The following is a 16,538-nucleotide window of genomic DNA, read 5'->3' on the forward strand; positions in this document are numbered from 1 at the left end:
TCAGCTCAGTTAAGATTCGTTCATTAAGGTTGTAGGAAAAAGTAAATTTATCACCTAACTCGAAAGTTGAAAAATAAAGCAAATACAAATTTATAAATTTTGTATCAAGTATACAAATATATTAACTTTGAATCGGAACAGTACTGTTCAAAATTTAAGCTTTCATATTTCATTATGTTAATTTTGTGTCTCTTTGCGTTAGAAAATTTGAATATGTCCTCAAATTTCATTACATGCAATAAGTCATTTTCAACAGAACGTAATGCAAGATATGACAGTCGTGCTTCTACCATTGTTGATTCCAGATCAATTTTAATGCGTCTCAGTTCATGTTAAACATTTTACCACAATACAGTTTTCATGTTTATTTCTGCAATATTTAGTGTGAAAAAGGCTAGAGATTTTTGTACTATCACAAGAGGTAACCATATATTGATACACATGCACAGCGTGTAAACAATGACGTCTTTGACTTAGGAAATCTTAAGGATTTCTCCCGCTTTTGCGAGTTAACTTTGCGGTGCCAAAACGACCCCGACAAAAGAGCCCGGTCAAAAAAAGCCAGCGTTAAATGGACTCCGTCCTATAGTCTCCGAACAAAAGGGCTTCCGTAAAAAAAGCTTCCGACAAACAGGCTTTAGACTCCAGACAAAAGGACCTCATTAAATACGGTTCCCATAAAGACAATAAGTCTCCCGGTGAAAAAAAAAACCCTTCAAAATGACCCTTGCCAGTAGGACCCCTTCATCGATACTCTTCACAATTAGCTTAACCAAAACCATTAGATGTTAAAATGTATGTGGCTCTTTGTCGGCAGCCTTATTTTTACATCGTTTAGTATGAGAAAATTGTGTGTTTTTACATCAAGGGTCATCAGTCATGACGTCCATCAGACGTGTTGGATGACGTCCATCAGACGAAATGGTTGAGGATAGACGTCCATGACGTACATTGTATGTTATCAAAACAGCAATCGTTTCTCCCGTACGCAAATTGTAAATCATACATTTAAATTTAAACTTCTGAGCTCGCGTTTAAACAACAGGTCTTCATGGGTGCTAATAACAGTTAACACATTATAAAAATTTCAAAAATTAGTGGCATTTAGAGGCGTAGCTTGGGGAGGGCGGGTGGGGCGGCCGCCCCTTGCAAGCGCCAAAAAATTATCTAAATAAGTGGTTGCCTTTTTTTTACTATAGACATTTTCAAATTCATTTTACATTGAAAAAACAAGCAAACACAAAACATTTTTTAAAAGATTTCTATATGGTCCATTTATTATTTCTCGAATGCAAAAGAAAATGATTATATGTAGTCTTAATATTTAATTTTTTTTATATATATATATATATATATATATATATATATATATATATATATATATATATATATATATATATATATATATATATATATATATAATTTCTTTAGAACTATGCCTAGGTAGTGTTGCAGCTAGTCGACGATATTGATATCAACTTGGGCGCAAGTCACTAGTTTACCACCAGAGGTCACCGTTGCCTTGATCTTAAATTCACCATTGACAGGTATAGGGAATTTTTCTAGTGGGATCTCTAGCTGCGGGATCGTGAAATTGCCCTGAAAAAAAATATTGATAAAAAATCATCTTGTGTTTAGGAACACTTTTTTCTACTCGGCTTAAACTTGAGAGAACGATACATAAACACCAACTACAATGCCTTCATGCTGTTGGCATTTTTAAAAAAAATGTTATTCTCGTTTTCAGAAGTTAATTGTGTTTGTTAAATGTTTGCATAGCTCCTAAATTTTTGGGCAACACATTAGACTGTATTTAATTAGGCAACTTAATCTTGGTTGAGCCTAATTTTTTTTTGCCACTATAGACCCCTCCTCCACACACACACACACGCACGCACGCGCACACACACACACACAATTGCTATCATATTAGCTAAGTAAACAAAAGAAAAATTACATTATCTGATGTAGAAACGGAAAAAATGAATAAAAACAACTGGCCACCATTTACATTTTTAGCTAATTTAACTTTAAAAAAAAACCTAATCGGAATGTCTGAACGTTAGTGACAGTATAGTGGAGACAATTCTTAAAATAATAGCTACATAACTGAGACTCAGGTTAGCTAAGCTATTAAAAAAAATATATATATATGTTTCAAATTCGAAAGTTCTCTCCCGCATAGAGCGAGAAGAAAATCACTCACCGCTGGGAAAGGACATATACAATTGAAGCCGAGTTTCTTCAGAGCATCTGGGCAATCGATCTCCGCCATTAAGGTGCACAGGCCTGAGTAGCTGCATGAGCCCAGGGATCCACGGCATTCGATGTAGTCCCAAGACTTAGTTTCTTGGTTCTTCTCCCACACGTCCAGCTTAGCCTGGGAGAAGGAGACAAAAACAAGTATAGTTTTAGGAAACCATTGGAATGTAGGGTTAGCGTCTGGCCAACTGAAGTTGGAATGTAGGATTAGCATCTGAACAACTAAAGTTGGAATGTAAGATTAGCATATGAACAACTGACGCCAAAACCTTTGTAGGATTAGCCCCTGAGCAATTTATTTGTGAACCGTTGGAATGTAGGGTTAGCGTCTGGACAACTGACGCTGGAATGTAGGATTAGCATCTGGCCAACTGTCGTTGGAATGTAGGATTAGCATCCGGCCAACTGACGCTGGAATGTAGGATTAGCGTCTGACCAACTGTCGAGTGACCCATTGCAGTGGTCACTGACCTCCCCATGTGACCACTAGCTCGCCAATCCAGACATTCCCAAGTACCCCCACTACTTAACATTGGTTTTGTTCTTTATAATCAATTTTAATTAAATCTACTTTTTATTTTTACCTGTAAGGGAGCTCCAAACTGGGATTTGATGGCAATATTTCCGGAGACTTTTGCTACTCCTGGCAGTTTGATCGGATCAGGGGAGATCTGGACATTGCTCAGTGGAGCGATTTCGGTTTTTGGGTCTGCGCAGTTGTTAAAGGAAAAATTAACCAACTGAGTTTTCTGGGGAAGGTAACCAAACAGTTCTTGAATGATGAAGTAATTTTTCGCAGCTAATTGAAATAATTTTATTATAATCAAGTCAGTAAACTAGTTCTAGTCATGCATAGATTAAACACTCAAACATCAGTGAAAGATCAGCTCTATAGTATTGAATATTTGAAGTCCGTAATTCCCACAGGACTTCAACATGGAAAATATATAGATCTATCTATTTTTGGGTAAACGTCACGCCTTAGGGTTGCATAAACGTCAGTCATATGTAGCGTTCAAAGAAACATGAAATGTTTTATCTTTTCAAATTGATCGGCACTTTATTCTCCTCTCACGCTAAATAAAATCTCACGCTAAATAAAATCTCACAAATAAAATCTCACGCTAAATAAAATCTCACGCTAAATAAAACAGGTAGATTCTTCTATCTCACGCTAAATAAAATCTCACGCTAAATAAAATCTCACGCTAAATAAAATCTCACGCTCAATAAAATCTCACGCTCAATAAAATCTCACGCTAAATAAAACAAGTAGACTCTTCTATCTCACGCTAAATAAAACAGGTAGACTCTTCTATCTCACGCTAAATAAAACAGGTAGATCAACGTAACAGGTAGCTAACTTTACCTCATGTTTAATAAAATAAAAAAAGCAAATTTAAGACACAGGGTGCTTACCTTGGCCCCGACATTTTGATTTCCGTTGCTCATAAATTTCAGGATCAAATCGGAGTCTGTCCCCATCTCGTCCGTGTCCAAATGGTACCCAGAGGCATATGCCACTAGTGCCAGCACAAAACATAACCTGTTCAAAATGTATTCTAACTTTTTTAACGTTGCCATTAAAAGTGGTATTCAAAGACAAGGCTCATGATATGGTTTAATAAGCCTACGATGGTAATAATCAGGTCTCCGTCAAAACCAAATTAAACTTTCAAAACTTTTTTTTGTCACCCAAACATCGCGCAGCATATATTATATATATATAGTTATATATAATTATGTATGTGTGTCTAGAATATCCACGCATACTTAGGCAGTGTTCAGATGATCATCTACATTTACATAAATCTATTATAGAAGTTCTTTTAAGTATGCAGTCGCGAAAATCGTTAGTAGTAAAAATCAACGTGAGAAGATGAGTTGACATATTGTAGCACTATATAGCTAAATTTCTGACTTGATACTTTCTTGCTTCTACTATTGCTAGTCAGAGTCTCTAAACCTATTATTCAAGATTAAACATTTTTATACTCAGTCAGAGGTTGTAAACTTCTAATAAAACACTAAAAACAATATATTGCAACACAACATCAATTCGCTACTACAACTATAAAACAATGACCAACAAACTATTGCAACAAAACATCAACTTGCTACTACACCTATAAAACAATGACCAACAAACTACTGAAACAAAACTTCAACTTGCTACTGCACCTATAAAACAATGACCAACAAATTATTGAAACAAAACATCAACTCACGTGAACATGGTGTCAGTTGTAGGATGTGAAGAAAACTAGATAACTTTTAGACTGGATCTTTAGCGTTAGCTGTACAATAGTCTCGCACTTAACTCTTTTATAGCTGTCCCGATATCTTTTAATCAAGATCCGGCTTTAAAACACAAACTGTGATCTCCAAACTGTAGACATTTTAATTTTTCTAACTCGCTGCAGCCGTCTTAATTAAGCTTTTTAAAATAGGTTATAAGTCCAAGTCTAAGAAAAAGTTAGAATTCCACGTAGTGCCTAGATATTTATGAAGAATGCAGGTAGATGGGCAAGTCAGCTCAGTTAAGATTCGTTCATTAAGGTTGTAGGAAAAAGTAAATTTATCACCTAACTCGAAAGTTGAAAAATAAAGCAGCTACAAATTTACAAATTTTGTATCAAGTATACAAATATATTAACTTTAAATCGGAACGGTATGGTTCAAAATTTAAGCTTCGCAATTAAATTATGTTACTTTTGTGTTTCTTTGCGTTAGAAAATTCGAATATGTCCTCAAATGTTATTACCCGCAATAAGTCATTTTCAACAGAACGTAATGCAAAATATGATAGTCGTGCTTCTACCATTGTTGATCCCAGATCAATTTTAATGCGTCTCAGTTCATGTTGAACATTTTACCAGAATACAGTATTCATGTTTATTTCTGCAATATTTAGTGTGAAAAATGCTAGAGATTTTTGTACTACCCACAAGAGGTAAACAATGATAGATATTCACAGCGTGTAAACAATGACGTCTTTGACTTAGGAAATCTTAAGGATTTTTCCCGCTTTTGCGAGTTAACCTTGCGGTGCCAAAACGACACCGACAAAAGAGCCCGGTCAAAAAAGGCCAGCGTTAAATGGACTCCGTCCTAATGTCTCCGAACAAAAGGGCGTCCGTAAAAAAAGCTTCCGACAAACAGGCTTAGGACTCCAGACAAAAGGACCTCATTAAATACGGTTCCCATAAAGACAATAAGTCTCCCGGTGAAAAAAAAACCCCTTCAAAATGACCCCTTGCCAGTAGGACCCCTTCATCGATACTCTTCAAAATTAGCTTAACCAAAACCATTAGATGATAAAACGTATGTGGCTCTTTGTCGGCAGGCCTTATTTTTACATCGTTTAGTATGAGAAAATTGTGTGTTTTTACATCAAGGGTCATCAGTCATGACGTCCATCAAACGTGTTGGATGACGTCCATCAGACGAAATGGTTGTGGATAGACGTCCACGCCGTACATTGTATGTTATCAAAACAGCAATCGTTTCTCCCGTACGCAAATTGTAAATCATACATTTAAATTTAAACTTCAGAGCTCGCGTTTAAACAAAACGTTTTCATGGGTGCTAATAACACATTATAAAAATTTCTAAAATTAGTGGCATTTAGAGGGGTAGCTTGGGGAGGGCGGGTGGGGCGGCCGCCCCTTGCCAGCGCCGAAAAATTATCTCAATAAGTAGTTGCCTTTTTTTACTATAGACATTTTCACATTCATTTTACATTGAAAAAACAAGCAAACACAAAACATTTTTAAAAGATTTCTATATGGTCCATTTATTATTTCTCGAATGCAAAAGAAAATGATTATATGTAGTCTTAGTGTTTAATTATATATATATATATATATATATATATATATATATATATATATATATATATATATATATATATATATATATATATATATATAAATTTCTTTAGAACTATGCCTAGGTAGTGTTGCAGCTAGTCGACGATATTGATATCAACTTGGGCGCAAGTCACTAGTTTACCGCCAGAGGTCACCGTTGCCTTGATCTTAAATTCACCATTGACAGGTATAGGGAATTTTTCTAGTGGGACCTCCAGTTGTGGGATCGAGAAATTGCCCTGAAAAAAAATATTGAAAAAAAATCATCTTGTGTTGAGGAACACTTTTTTCTACTCGGCTTAAACTTGAGAGAACGATACATAGACACCAACTACAATGCCTTCATGCTGTTGACAGTTTTTAAAAATGTTATTCTCGTTTTCAGAAGTTAATTGTGTTTGTTAGATGTTTGCATAGCTCCTAAATTTTTGGGCAACACATTAGACTGTATTTAATTAGGCAACTTAATCTTGGTTGAGCCTAATTTTCTTTTGCCACTATAGACCCCCTCCTCCACACACACACACACACACACGTACGCACGCGCACACACACACACACACAATTGCCATCATATTAGCTAAGTAAACAAAAGAAAAATTACATTATCTGATGTAGAAATGGAAAAAAATGAATAAAAACAACTGGCCACCTTTACATTTTTTAGCTAATTTAACTTATAAAAAAACCTAAGCTGAATGTCTGAACGTTAGTGACAGTATAGTGGAGACAATTCTTAAAATAATAGCTACATAACTGAGACTCAGGTTAGCTAAGCTTTTAAAAAAAAATATATATTTCAAATTCGAAAGTTCTCTCCCGCATAGAGCGAGAAGAAAATCACTCACCGCTGGGAAAGGACATTTACAATTGAAGCCGAGTTTCTTCAGAGCATCTGGGCAATCGATCTCCGCCATTAAGGTGCACATGCCTGAGTAGGTGCATGAGCCCAGGGATCCACGGCATTCGATGTAGTCCCAAGACTTATTTACTTGGTTCTTCTCCCACACGTTCAGCTTAGCCTGAGGGAAGGAGACAAAAACAAGTACAGTTTTAGGAAACCGTTGGAATGTAGGATTAGCATCTGGCCAACTGACGCTGGAATGTAGGATAAGCATCTGAACAACTGACCCCTAAACCCTTGTAATGTAGGATTAGCCTCTGAGCAATTTACTTGTGAATCGTTGGAATGTAGGGTTAGATTCTGAACAACTGACCCCTAAACCGTTGGAATGTAGGGTTAGATTTTGAACAACTGACCCCTAAACCACTGGAATGTAGGATTAGCATCTGGCCAACTGACGTTGGAATGTAGGATTAGATTCTGACCAACTGACGTTGGAATGTAGGATTAGCATCTGGCCAACTGAAGCTGGAATGTAGGATTAGCGTCTGACCAACTGACGCCTAAACCGTTGTGATGTGAGATTAGCATCTGGCCAACTGACGTTGGAATGTAGGATTAGCGTCTGACCAACTGACGCCTAAACCGTTGTGATGTGAGATTAGCATCTGGCCAACTGACGTTGGAATGTAGGATTAGCATCTGGCCAACTGACGCTGGAATGTAGGGTTAGCGTCTGACCAACTGTCGAGTGACCATTTGCAGTGGTCACTGACCTCCCCATGTGACCACTAGCTCGCCAATCCAGACATTTCCAAGTACCCCCACTACTTAACATTGGTTTCGTTCTTTATAATCAATTTTAATTAAATCTACTTTTTATTTTTTACCTGTAAGGGAGCTCCAAACTGGGATTTGATGGCAATATTCCCGGAGACTTTTGCTACACCTGGCAATCTGATCGGATCAGGGGAGATCTGGACATTGCTCAGTGGAGCGATTTCGGCTTTTGGGTCGGCGCAGTTGTTAAAGGAAAAATTAACCAACTGAGTTTTCTGGGGAAGGTAACCAAACAGTTCTTGAATGATGAAGTAATTTTTCGCAGCTAATTGAAATAATTTTATTATAATCAAGTCTGTAAACTAGTTCTAGTCACTCGTAGATTAAACACTCAAACATCAGTGAAAGATCAGCTCTATAGTATTGAATATTTGAAGTCACGCTCAATAAAATCTAACGCTAAATAAAACAAGTAGACTCTTCTATCTCACGCTAAATAAAACAAGTAGACTCTTCTATCTCACGCTAAATAAAATCTCACGCTCAATAAAATCTCACGCTAAATAAAACAAGTAGACTCTTCTATCTCACGCTAAATAAAACAAGTAGACTCTTCTATCTCACGCTAAATAAAATATCACGCTCAATAAAATCTCACGCTAAATAAAACAAGTAGACTCTTCTATCTCACGCTAAATAAAACAGGTAGACTCTTCTATCTCACGCTAAATAAAACAGGTAGACTGTTCTATCTTACGCTAAATAAAACAGGTAGATTCTTCTATCTCACGCTAAATAAAACAGGTAGACTCTTCTATCTCACGCTAAATAAAACAGGTAGACTCTTCTATCTCACGCTAAATAAAACAAGTAGATCAACGTAACAGGTCTAACTTTACCTCATGTTTAATAAAATAAAAAAGGCAAATTTAAGAAACAGGGTGCTTACCTTGGCCCCGACATTTTGATTTCCGTTGCTCATAAATTTCAGGATCGAATCGGAGCGTGTCTCCATCTCGTCCGCGCCCAAATGGTACCCATAGGCATATGCCACTAGTGCCAGGACAAAACATAACCTGTTCAAAATTTATTCATCCTTTTTTAACGTTGCCATTAAAAGTGGTATTCAAATACAGGGCTCATGATATGGTTTAATAAGCCTACAATGGTAATAATCAGGTCTCCGTCAAAACCAAATTAAACTTTCAAAACTTTTTTTTGTAACCCAAACATCGCGCAGCATATATTATATATAGTTATATATATGTATGTGTGTCTAGTATATCCACGCATACATAGGCAGTATTCAGATAATCATCTTCAATTACATATATCTATGAAAGAAGTTCTTTTAAGTATGCAGTCGCGAAAATCGTTAGTAGAAAAAAATCAACGTGAGAAAATAAGCTGACATATTGTAACACTATATAGCTACAACTCTGACTTGATACTTACTTGCTTCTACTAATGCTAATCAGAGTCTCTAAACCTATTATTCAAGATCCAACATTTTTATACTCCGAGGTTTTAAACTTTTAATAAAACACTAAAAACAAAATATCAATTCGATACTTCATCTTTAAAACAATGATCAACAAACAATTGAAACAAAACATCCACTTGCTACTACACCTATAAAACAACGACCAACAAACTACTAAAACAAAACATCAACTTTCTACTACACCTATAAAACAATGACCAACAAACTATTGAAACAAAATATCAACTACACCTATAAAACAATGACCAACTAACTACTGAAACAAAACAAACAAAACATCAACTCACTACTGCACCTATAAAACAATGACCAACAAACTATTGAAACAAAATATCAACTACACCTATAAAACAATGACCAACTAACTACTGAAACAAAGCAAACAAAACATCAACTACACCTATAAAACAATGACCAACAAACTATTGAAACAAAACATCAACTTGCTACTACACCTATAAAACAATGACCAACAAATTACTGAAACAAAACATCAACTCACGTGAACATGGTGTCAGTTGTAGGATGTGAAAAAACTAGATAACTTGTAGACTCGATCTTTAGCGTTAGCTGTACAATAGTCTCGCACTTAACTCTTTTATAGCTGTCCCGATATCTTTTAATCAAGATCCGGCTTTAAAACACAAACTATGATCTCCAGACTGTAGACATTTTAATTATTCTAACTCGCTGCATCCGTCTTAATTAAGTTTTTTAAAAATAGGTTGTAAGTCCAAGTCTAAGAAAAAGTTAGAATTCCACGTAGAGCCTAGATATTCATGAAGAATGCAGGTAGATGGGCAAGTCAGCTCAGTTAAGATTCGTTCATTAAGGTTGTAGGAAAAAGTAAATTTATCACCTAACTCGAAAGTTGAAAAATAAAGCAAATACAAATTTATAAATTTTGTATCAAGTATACAAATATATTAACTTTGAATCGGAACAGTACTGTTCAAAATTTAAGCTTTCATATTTCATTAAGTTAATTTTGTGTCTCTTTGCGTTAGAAAATTCGAATATGTCCTCAAATTTCATTACATGCAATAAGTCATTTTCAACAGAACGTAATGCAAGATATGACAGTCGTGCTTCTACCATTGTTGATTCCAGATCAATTTTAATGCGTCTCAGTTCATGTTAAACATTTAACCACAATACAGTTTTCATGTTTATTTCTGCAATATTTAGTGTGAAAAAGGCTAGAGATTTTTGTACTATCACAAGAGGTAAACATAGTGATAGATATTCACAGCGTGTAAACAATGACGTCTTTGACTTAAGAAATCTTAAGGATTTCTCCCGCTTTTGCGAGTTAACCTTACGGTGCCAAAACCACCCCGACAAAAGAGCCCGGTCAAAAAAGGCCAGCGTTAAATGGACTCCGTCCTAAAGTCTCCGAACAAAAGGGCTTCCGTAAAAAAGCTTCCGACAAACAGGCTTTGGACTCCAGACAAAAGGACCTCATTAAATACGGTTCCCATAAAGACAATAAGTCTCCCGGTGAAAAAAAAACCCCTTTCACAATGACCCTTGCCAGTAGGACCCCTTCATCGATACTCTTCAAAATTAGCTTGACCAAAACCATTAGATGATAAAATGTATGTGGCTCTTTGTCGGCAGCCTTATTTTTACATCGTTTAGTATGAGAAAATTGTGTGTTTTTACATCAAGGGTCATCTGTCATGACGTCCATCAAACGTGTTGGATGACGTCCATCGGACGAAATGGTTGTGGATAGACGTCCATGCCGTACATTGTATGTTATCAAAACAGCAATCGTTTCTCCCGTACGCAAATTGTAAATCATACATTTACATTTAAACTTCTGAGCTCGCGTTTAAACATCAGGTCTTCATGGGTGCTAATAACACATTATAAAAATTTCTAAAATTAGTGGCATTTAGAGGCGTAGCTTGGGGAGGGCGGGTGGGGCGGCCGCCCCGTGCCAGCGCCGAAAAATTATCTCAATAAGTGGTTGCCTTTTTTTACTATAGACATTTTCACATTCATTTTACATTGGAAAAACAAGCAAACATTTTTAAAAGATTTCTATATGGTCCATTTATTATTTCTCGAATGCAAAAGAAAATGATTATATGTAGTCTTAATAATATTGTATATATATATATATATATATATATATATATATATATATATATATATATATATATATATATATATATATATATATATATATATATATATATATATATATATATATATATATATATATATATATATTATATATATATATATATATATATATATATATATATATATATATATATATATATATATATATATATATATATATACAATTTCTTTAGAACTATGCCTAGGTAGTGTTGCAGCTAGTCGACGATATTGATATCAACTTGGGCGCAAGTCACTAGTTTATCACCAGAGGTCACCGTTGCCTTGATCTTAAATTCACCATTGACAGGTATAGGGAATTTTTCTAGTGGGACCTCCAGTTGTTGGATCGTGAAATTGCCCTGAAAAAAAAATATTGAAAAAAAAATCAACTTGTGTAGAGGAACACTTTTTTTTACTCGGATTAAACTTGAGAGAACGATACATAAACACCAACTACTATGCCTTCATGCTGTTGGCATTTTAAAAAAAAATGTTATTCTCGTTTTCAGAAGTTAATTGTGTTTGTTAAATGTTTGCATAGCTCCTAAATTTTTGGGCAACACATTAGACTGTATTTAATTAGGCAACATAATCTTGGTTGAGCCTAATTTTCTTTTGCCACTATAGACCAACTCCTCCACACACACACACACACACACACACGCACACACACACACACACACACACACGCACGCACGCACGCACGCACGCACGCACACACACACACACACAATTGTCCACACACACACACACACGCACGCACACACACACACAATTGTCAGCATAATTGCTAAGTAAACAAAAGAAAAATTACATTATCTGATGTAGAAATGGGAAAAAAATGAATAAAAACAACTGGCCACCATTTAAATTTTTAGCTAATTTAACTTATAATAAACCAAAGCTGAATGTCTGAACGTTATTGACAGTATAGTGGAGACAATTCTTAAAATAATAGCTACATAACTGAGACTCAGGTTAACTAAGCTTTTAAAAATATATATATATATATATTTCAAATTCGAAAGTTCTCTCCCGCATAGAGCGAGAAGAAAATCACTCACCGCTGGGAAAGGACATTTACAATTGAAGCCGAGTTTCTTCAGAGCATCTGGGCAATCGATCTCCGCCATTAAGTTGCACAGGCCTGAGTAGGTGCATGAGCCTAGGGATCCACGGCATTCGATGTAGTCCCAAGACTTAGTTTCTTGGTTCTTCTCCCACACGTCCAGCTTAGCCTGAGGGAAGGAGACAAAAACAAATATAGTTTTAGGAAACCGTTGGAATGTAGGGTTAGCGTCTGGCCAACTGAAGTTGGAATGTAGGATTAGCGTCTGGCCAACTGACGTTGGAATGTAGGATTAGCGTCTGACCAACTGACGTTGGAATGTAGAATTAGCGTCTGGCCAACTGACGCTGGAATGTAGGATTAGCGTCTGGCCAACTGACGCTGGAATGTAGGATTAGCGTCTGACCAACTGTCGAGTGACCATTGCAGTGGTCACTGACCTCCCCATTTGACCACTAGCTCGCCAATTCAGACATTCCCAAGTACCCCCACTACTTAACATTGGTTTCGTTCTTTAAAATCAATTTTAATTAAATCTACTTTTTATTTTTTACCTGTAAGGGAGCTCCAAACTGGGATTTGATGGCAATATTTCCGGAGACTTTTGCTACTCCTGGCAGTTTGATCGGATCAGGGGAAATCTGGACATTGCTCAGTGGAGCGATCTCGGTTTTTGGGTCGGCGCAGTTGTTAAAGGAAAAATTAACCAACTGAGTTTTCTGGGGAAGGTAACCAAACAGTTCTTGATTGATGACGTAATTTTTCGCAGCTAGTTAAAATAATTTTATTATAATCAAGTCTGTAAACTAGTTCTAGTCACTCGTATATTAAACACTCAAACATCAGTGAAAGATCAGCTCTATAGAATTGAATATTTGAAGTCCGTAATTTCCACAGGACTTTAACAGGGACAATATATAGCTATTTTTGAGTAAACGTCACGCCTTAGGGTGGGATAACGTAATTCATATGCAGCGTTCAAAGAAACATAAAACGTTTTATCTTTTCAAAATGATCGGCACTCTATTCTCCTCTCACGGTAAATAAAACAAGTAGACTCTTCTATCTCACGCTAAATAAAACAGGTAGACTCTTCTATCTCACGCTGAATAAAATCTCACGCTAAATAAAATCTCACGCTAAATAAATCTCACGCTAAATAAAATCTCACGCTAAACAAAACAGGTAGACTCTTCTATCTCACGCTAAATAAAACAGGTAGACTGTTCTATCTTACGCTAAATAAAACAGGTAGATTCTTCTATCTCACGCTAAATAAAACAGGTAGACTGTTCTATCTTACGCTAAATAAAACAGGTAGATTCTTCTATCTCACGCTTAATAAAACAGGTAGACTCTTCTATCTCACGCTAAATAAAACAGGTAGATTCTTCTATCTCACGCTAAATAAAACAAGTAGACTCTTCTATCTTATGCTAAATAAATCTCACGCTAAATAAAATCTCACGCTAAATAAAACAGGTAGACTCTTCTATCTCACGCTAAATAAAACAGGTAGATTCTTCTATCTCACGCTAAATAAAACAAGTAGACTCATCTATCTCACGCTAAATAAAACAAGTAGACTCTTCTATCTCACGCTAAATAAAATCTCACGCTAAATAAAACAAGTAGACTCATCTATCTCACGCTAAATAAAACAAGTAGACTCTTCTATCTCACGCTAAATAAAATCTCACGCTAAATAAAACAAGTAGACTCATCTATCTCACGCTAAATAAAACAAGTAGACTCTTCTATCTCACGCTAAATAAAATCTCACGCTAAATAAAACAAGTAGATTCATCTATCTCACGCTAAACAAAACAAGTAGACTCTTCTATCTCACGCTAAATAAAATCTCACGCTAAATAAAACAAGTAGACTCATCTATCTCACGCTAAACAAAACAAGTAGACTCTTCTATCTCACGCTAAATAAAATCTCACGCTAAATAAAACAAGTAGACTCATCTATCTCACGCTAAACAAAACAAGTAGACTCTTCTATCTCACGCTAAATAAAATCTCACGCTAAATAAAACAAGTAGACTCATCTATCTCACGCTAAACAAAACAAGTAGACTCTTCTATCTCACGCTAAATAAAATCTCACGCTAAATAAAACAAGTAGACTCATCTATCTCACGCTAAACAAAACAAGTAGACTCTTCTATCTCACGCTAAATAAAACAAGTAGATTTTTCTATCTCACGCTCAATAAAATCTCACGCTAAATAAAACAGGTAGATCAACGTACCAGGTCTAACTTTACCTCATGTTTAATAAAATAAAAAAGGCAAATTTAAGAAACAGGGTGCTTACCTTGGCCCCGACATTTTGATTTCCGTTGCTCATAAATTTCAGGATCGAATCGGAGCGTGTCTCCATCTCGTCCGCGCCCAAATGGTACCCAGAGGCATATGCCACTAGTGCCAGCACAAAACATAACCTGTTCAAAATGTATTCTAACTTTTTTAACGTTGCCATTAAAAGTGGTATTCAAAGACAAGGCTCATGATATGGTTTAATAAGCCTACGATGGTAATAATCAGGTATCCGTCAAAACCAAATTAAACTTTCAATACTTTTTGTCACGGCGCATTCACTTTCAAAAACCCAAACATCGCGGAGCATATATATATATATATATATATATATATATATATATATATATATATATATATATATATATATATATATATATATATATATATATATATATATATGTATATATAAATATAAATATATATATATATATATATATATATATATATATATATATATATATATATATATATATATATATATATATATATATGTATATATATATATATATATATATATATATATATATATATATATGTATATATATATATATATATATATATATATATATATATATATATATATATATATATATATATATATATATATATATATATATATATGTGTGTGTGTGTGTGTGTGTGTGTATGTGTGTGTGTGTTTAAGCGTGTGTATAGAATATCCACGCATACATAGGCAGTATTCAGATGATTATCTACATTTACATAAATCTATTATAGAAGTTCTTTTAAATATGCAGTCGCGAAAATCGTTAGTAAAAATAAATCAATGTGAGAAAATAAGCTGACATATTGTAGCACTATATAGCTAAATTTCTGACTTGATACTTTCTTGCTTCTACTGTTGCTAGTCAGAGTCTCTGAATCTATTATTTTAAGATTCAACATTTTTATACTCAGACAGATGTTGTAAACTTCTAATAAAACACTAAAAACAAAATATTGAAACAAAACATCAATTCGCTACTTCATCTTTAAAAGAATTGCCAACAAACTAGTGAAAAAAACAACTCACTGCTACAATTTTAAAACAATGAACAACAAACTACTGAAAAAAAGCTAACAAAACATCCACTTGCTACTACACCTATAAAACAATGACCAACAAACTATTGAAACAAAACATCAACTTGCTACTACACCTATAAAACAATGACCAACAAGCTACTGAAACAAAACATCAACTCACGTGAACATGTTATCTGTTATAGGATGTGAAGAAAACTGGATAACTTTTAGACTGGATCTATAGCGTTAGCTGTACAATAGTCTCGCACTTAACTCTTTTATAGCTGTCCCGGTATCTTTTAATCAAGATCCGGCTTTAAAACACAAACTATGATCTCCAGACTGTAGACATTTTAATTATTCTAACTCGCTGCAGCCGTCTTAATTAAGCTTTTTTTTAAAAAAAATAGGTTGTAAGTCCAAGTCTAAGAAAAAGTTAGAATTACATGTAGAGCCTAGATATTCACGAAGAATGCATGTAGATGGGCAAGTCAGCTCAGTTCAGATTCGTTCATTAAGGTTGTAGGAAAAAGTAAATTTATCATCTAACTTGAAAGTTGAAAAATAAAGCAACTACAAATTTACAAATTTTGTATCAAGTATACAAATATATTAACTTTGAATCGGAATAGTAATGTTCACATTTTAAAAGGCTTTGCTATTTCATTATGTTAATTTTGTGTCTCATTGCGTTAGAAAGTTCGAATATGTCCTCA

General features: G+C 34.9%; 1 protein-coding gene across 5 annotated transcripts; it reads right to left on the reverse strand.

Annotated features, from left to right (window-relative positions):
• Positions 1–1,253: 1,253 nt before the first annotated feature.
• LOC131936558 (ganglioside GM2 activator) lies at positions 1,254–16,123 on the reverse strand. 5 transcript variants are annotated; one of them, XM_059293597.1, is made up of 5 exons: positions 16,004–16,082; positions 3,682–3,808; positions 2,847–3,011; positions 2,207–2,380; positions 1,254–1,599 (listed from the first exon to the last, which is right to left on the reverse strand). In XM_059293597.1, exons 1-5 carry the CDS (start codon positions 16,009–16,011, stop codon positions 1,456–1,458), a joined length of 618 nt encoding a protein of 205 aa, XP_059149580.1. In that variant the 5' UTR covers positions 16,012–16,082; the 3' UTR covers positions 1,254–1,455. The 5 variants fall into 5 exon arrangements, with proteins under 5 accessions (XP_059149580.1, XP_059149576.1, XP_059149577.1 ...); XM_059293593.1 differs by lacking the exon at positions 16,004–16,082 and adding an exon at positions 4,491–4,616; XM_059293594.1 differs by lacking the exons at positions 1,254–1,599; positions 2,207–2,380; positions 2,847–3,011; positions 3,682–3,808 and adding exons at positions 6,200–6,373; positions 6,983–7,156; positions 7,869–8,033; positions 8,708–8,834 and having other exon boundaries at positions 16,004–16,123.
• Between the last annotated feature and the right edge of the window lie 415 nt (positions 16,124–16,538).

Source organism: Physella acuta, unplaced genomic scaffold, assembly GCF_028476545.2.
Source record: "Physella acuta isolate Inbredline_101_S28 unplaced genomic scaffold, ASM2847654v3 ptg000180l, whole genome shotgun sequence".
Classification (NCBI taxonomy): domain Eukaryota; kingdom Metazoa; phylum Mollusca; class Gastropoda; family Physidae; genus Physella; species Physella acuta.

Coding starts and splice junctions, on each gene's coding strand:
- LOC131936558 (XM_059293597.1), bottom strand. Junction 3,012..3,681: donor ATCAAAATGTCGGGGCCAAG/GTAAGCACCCTG, acceptor TACCTTCCCCAG/AAAACTCAGTTGGTTAATTT. Junction 1,600..2,206: donor GTATATGTCCTTTCCCAGCG/GTGAGTGATTTT, acceptor ATTTTTTTTCAG/GGCAATTTCACGATCCCGCA.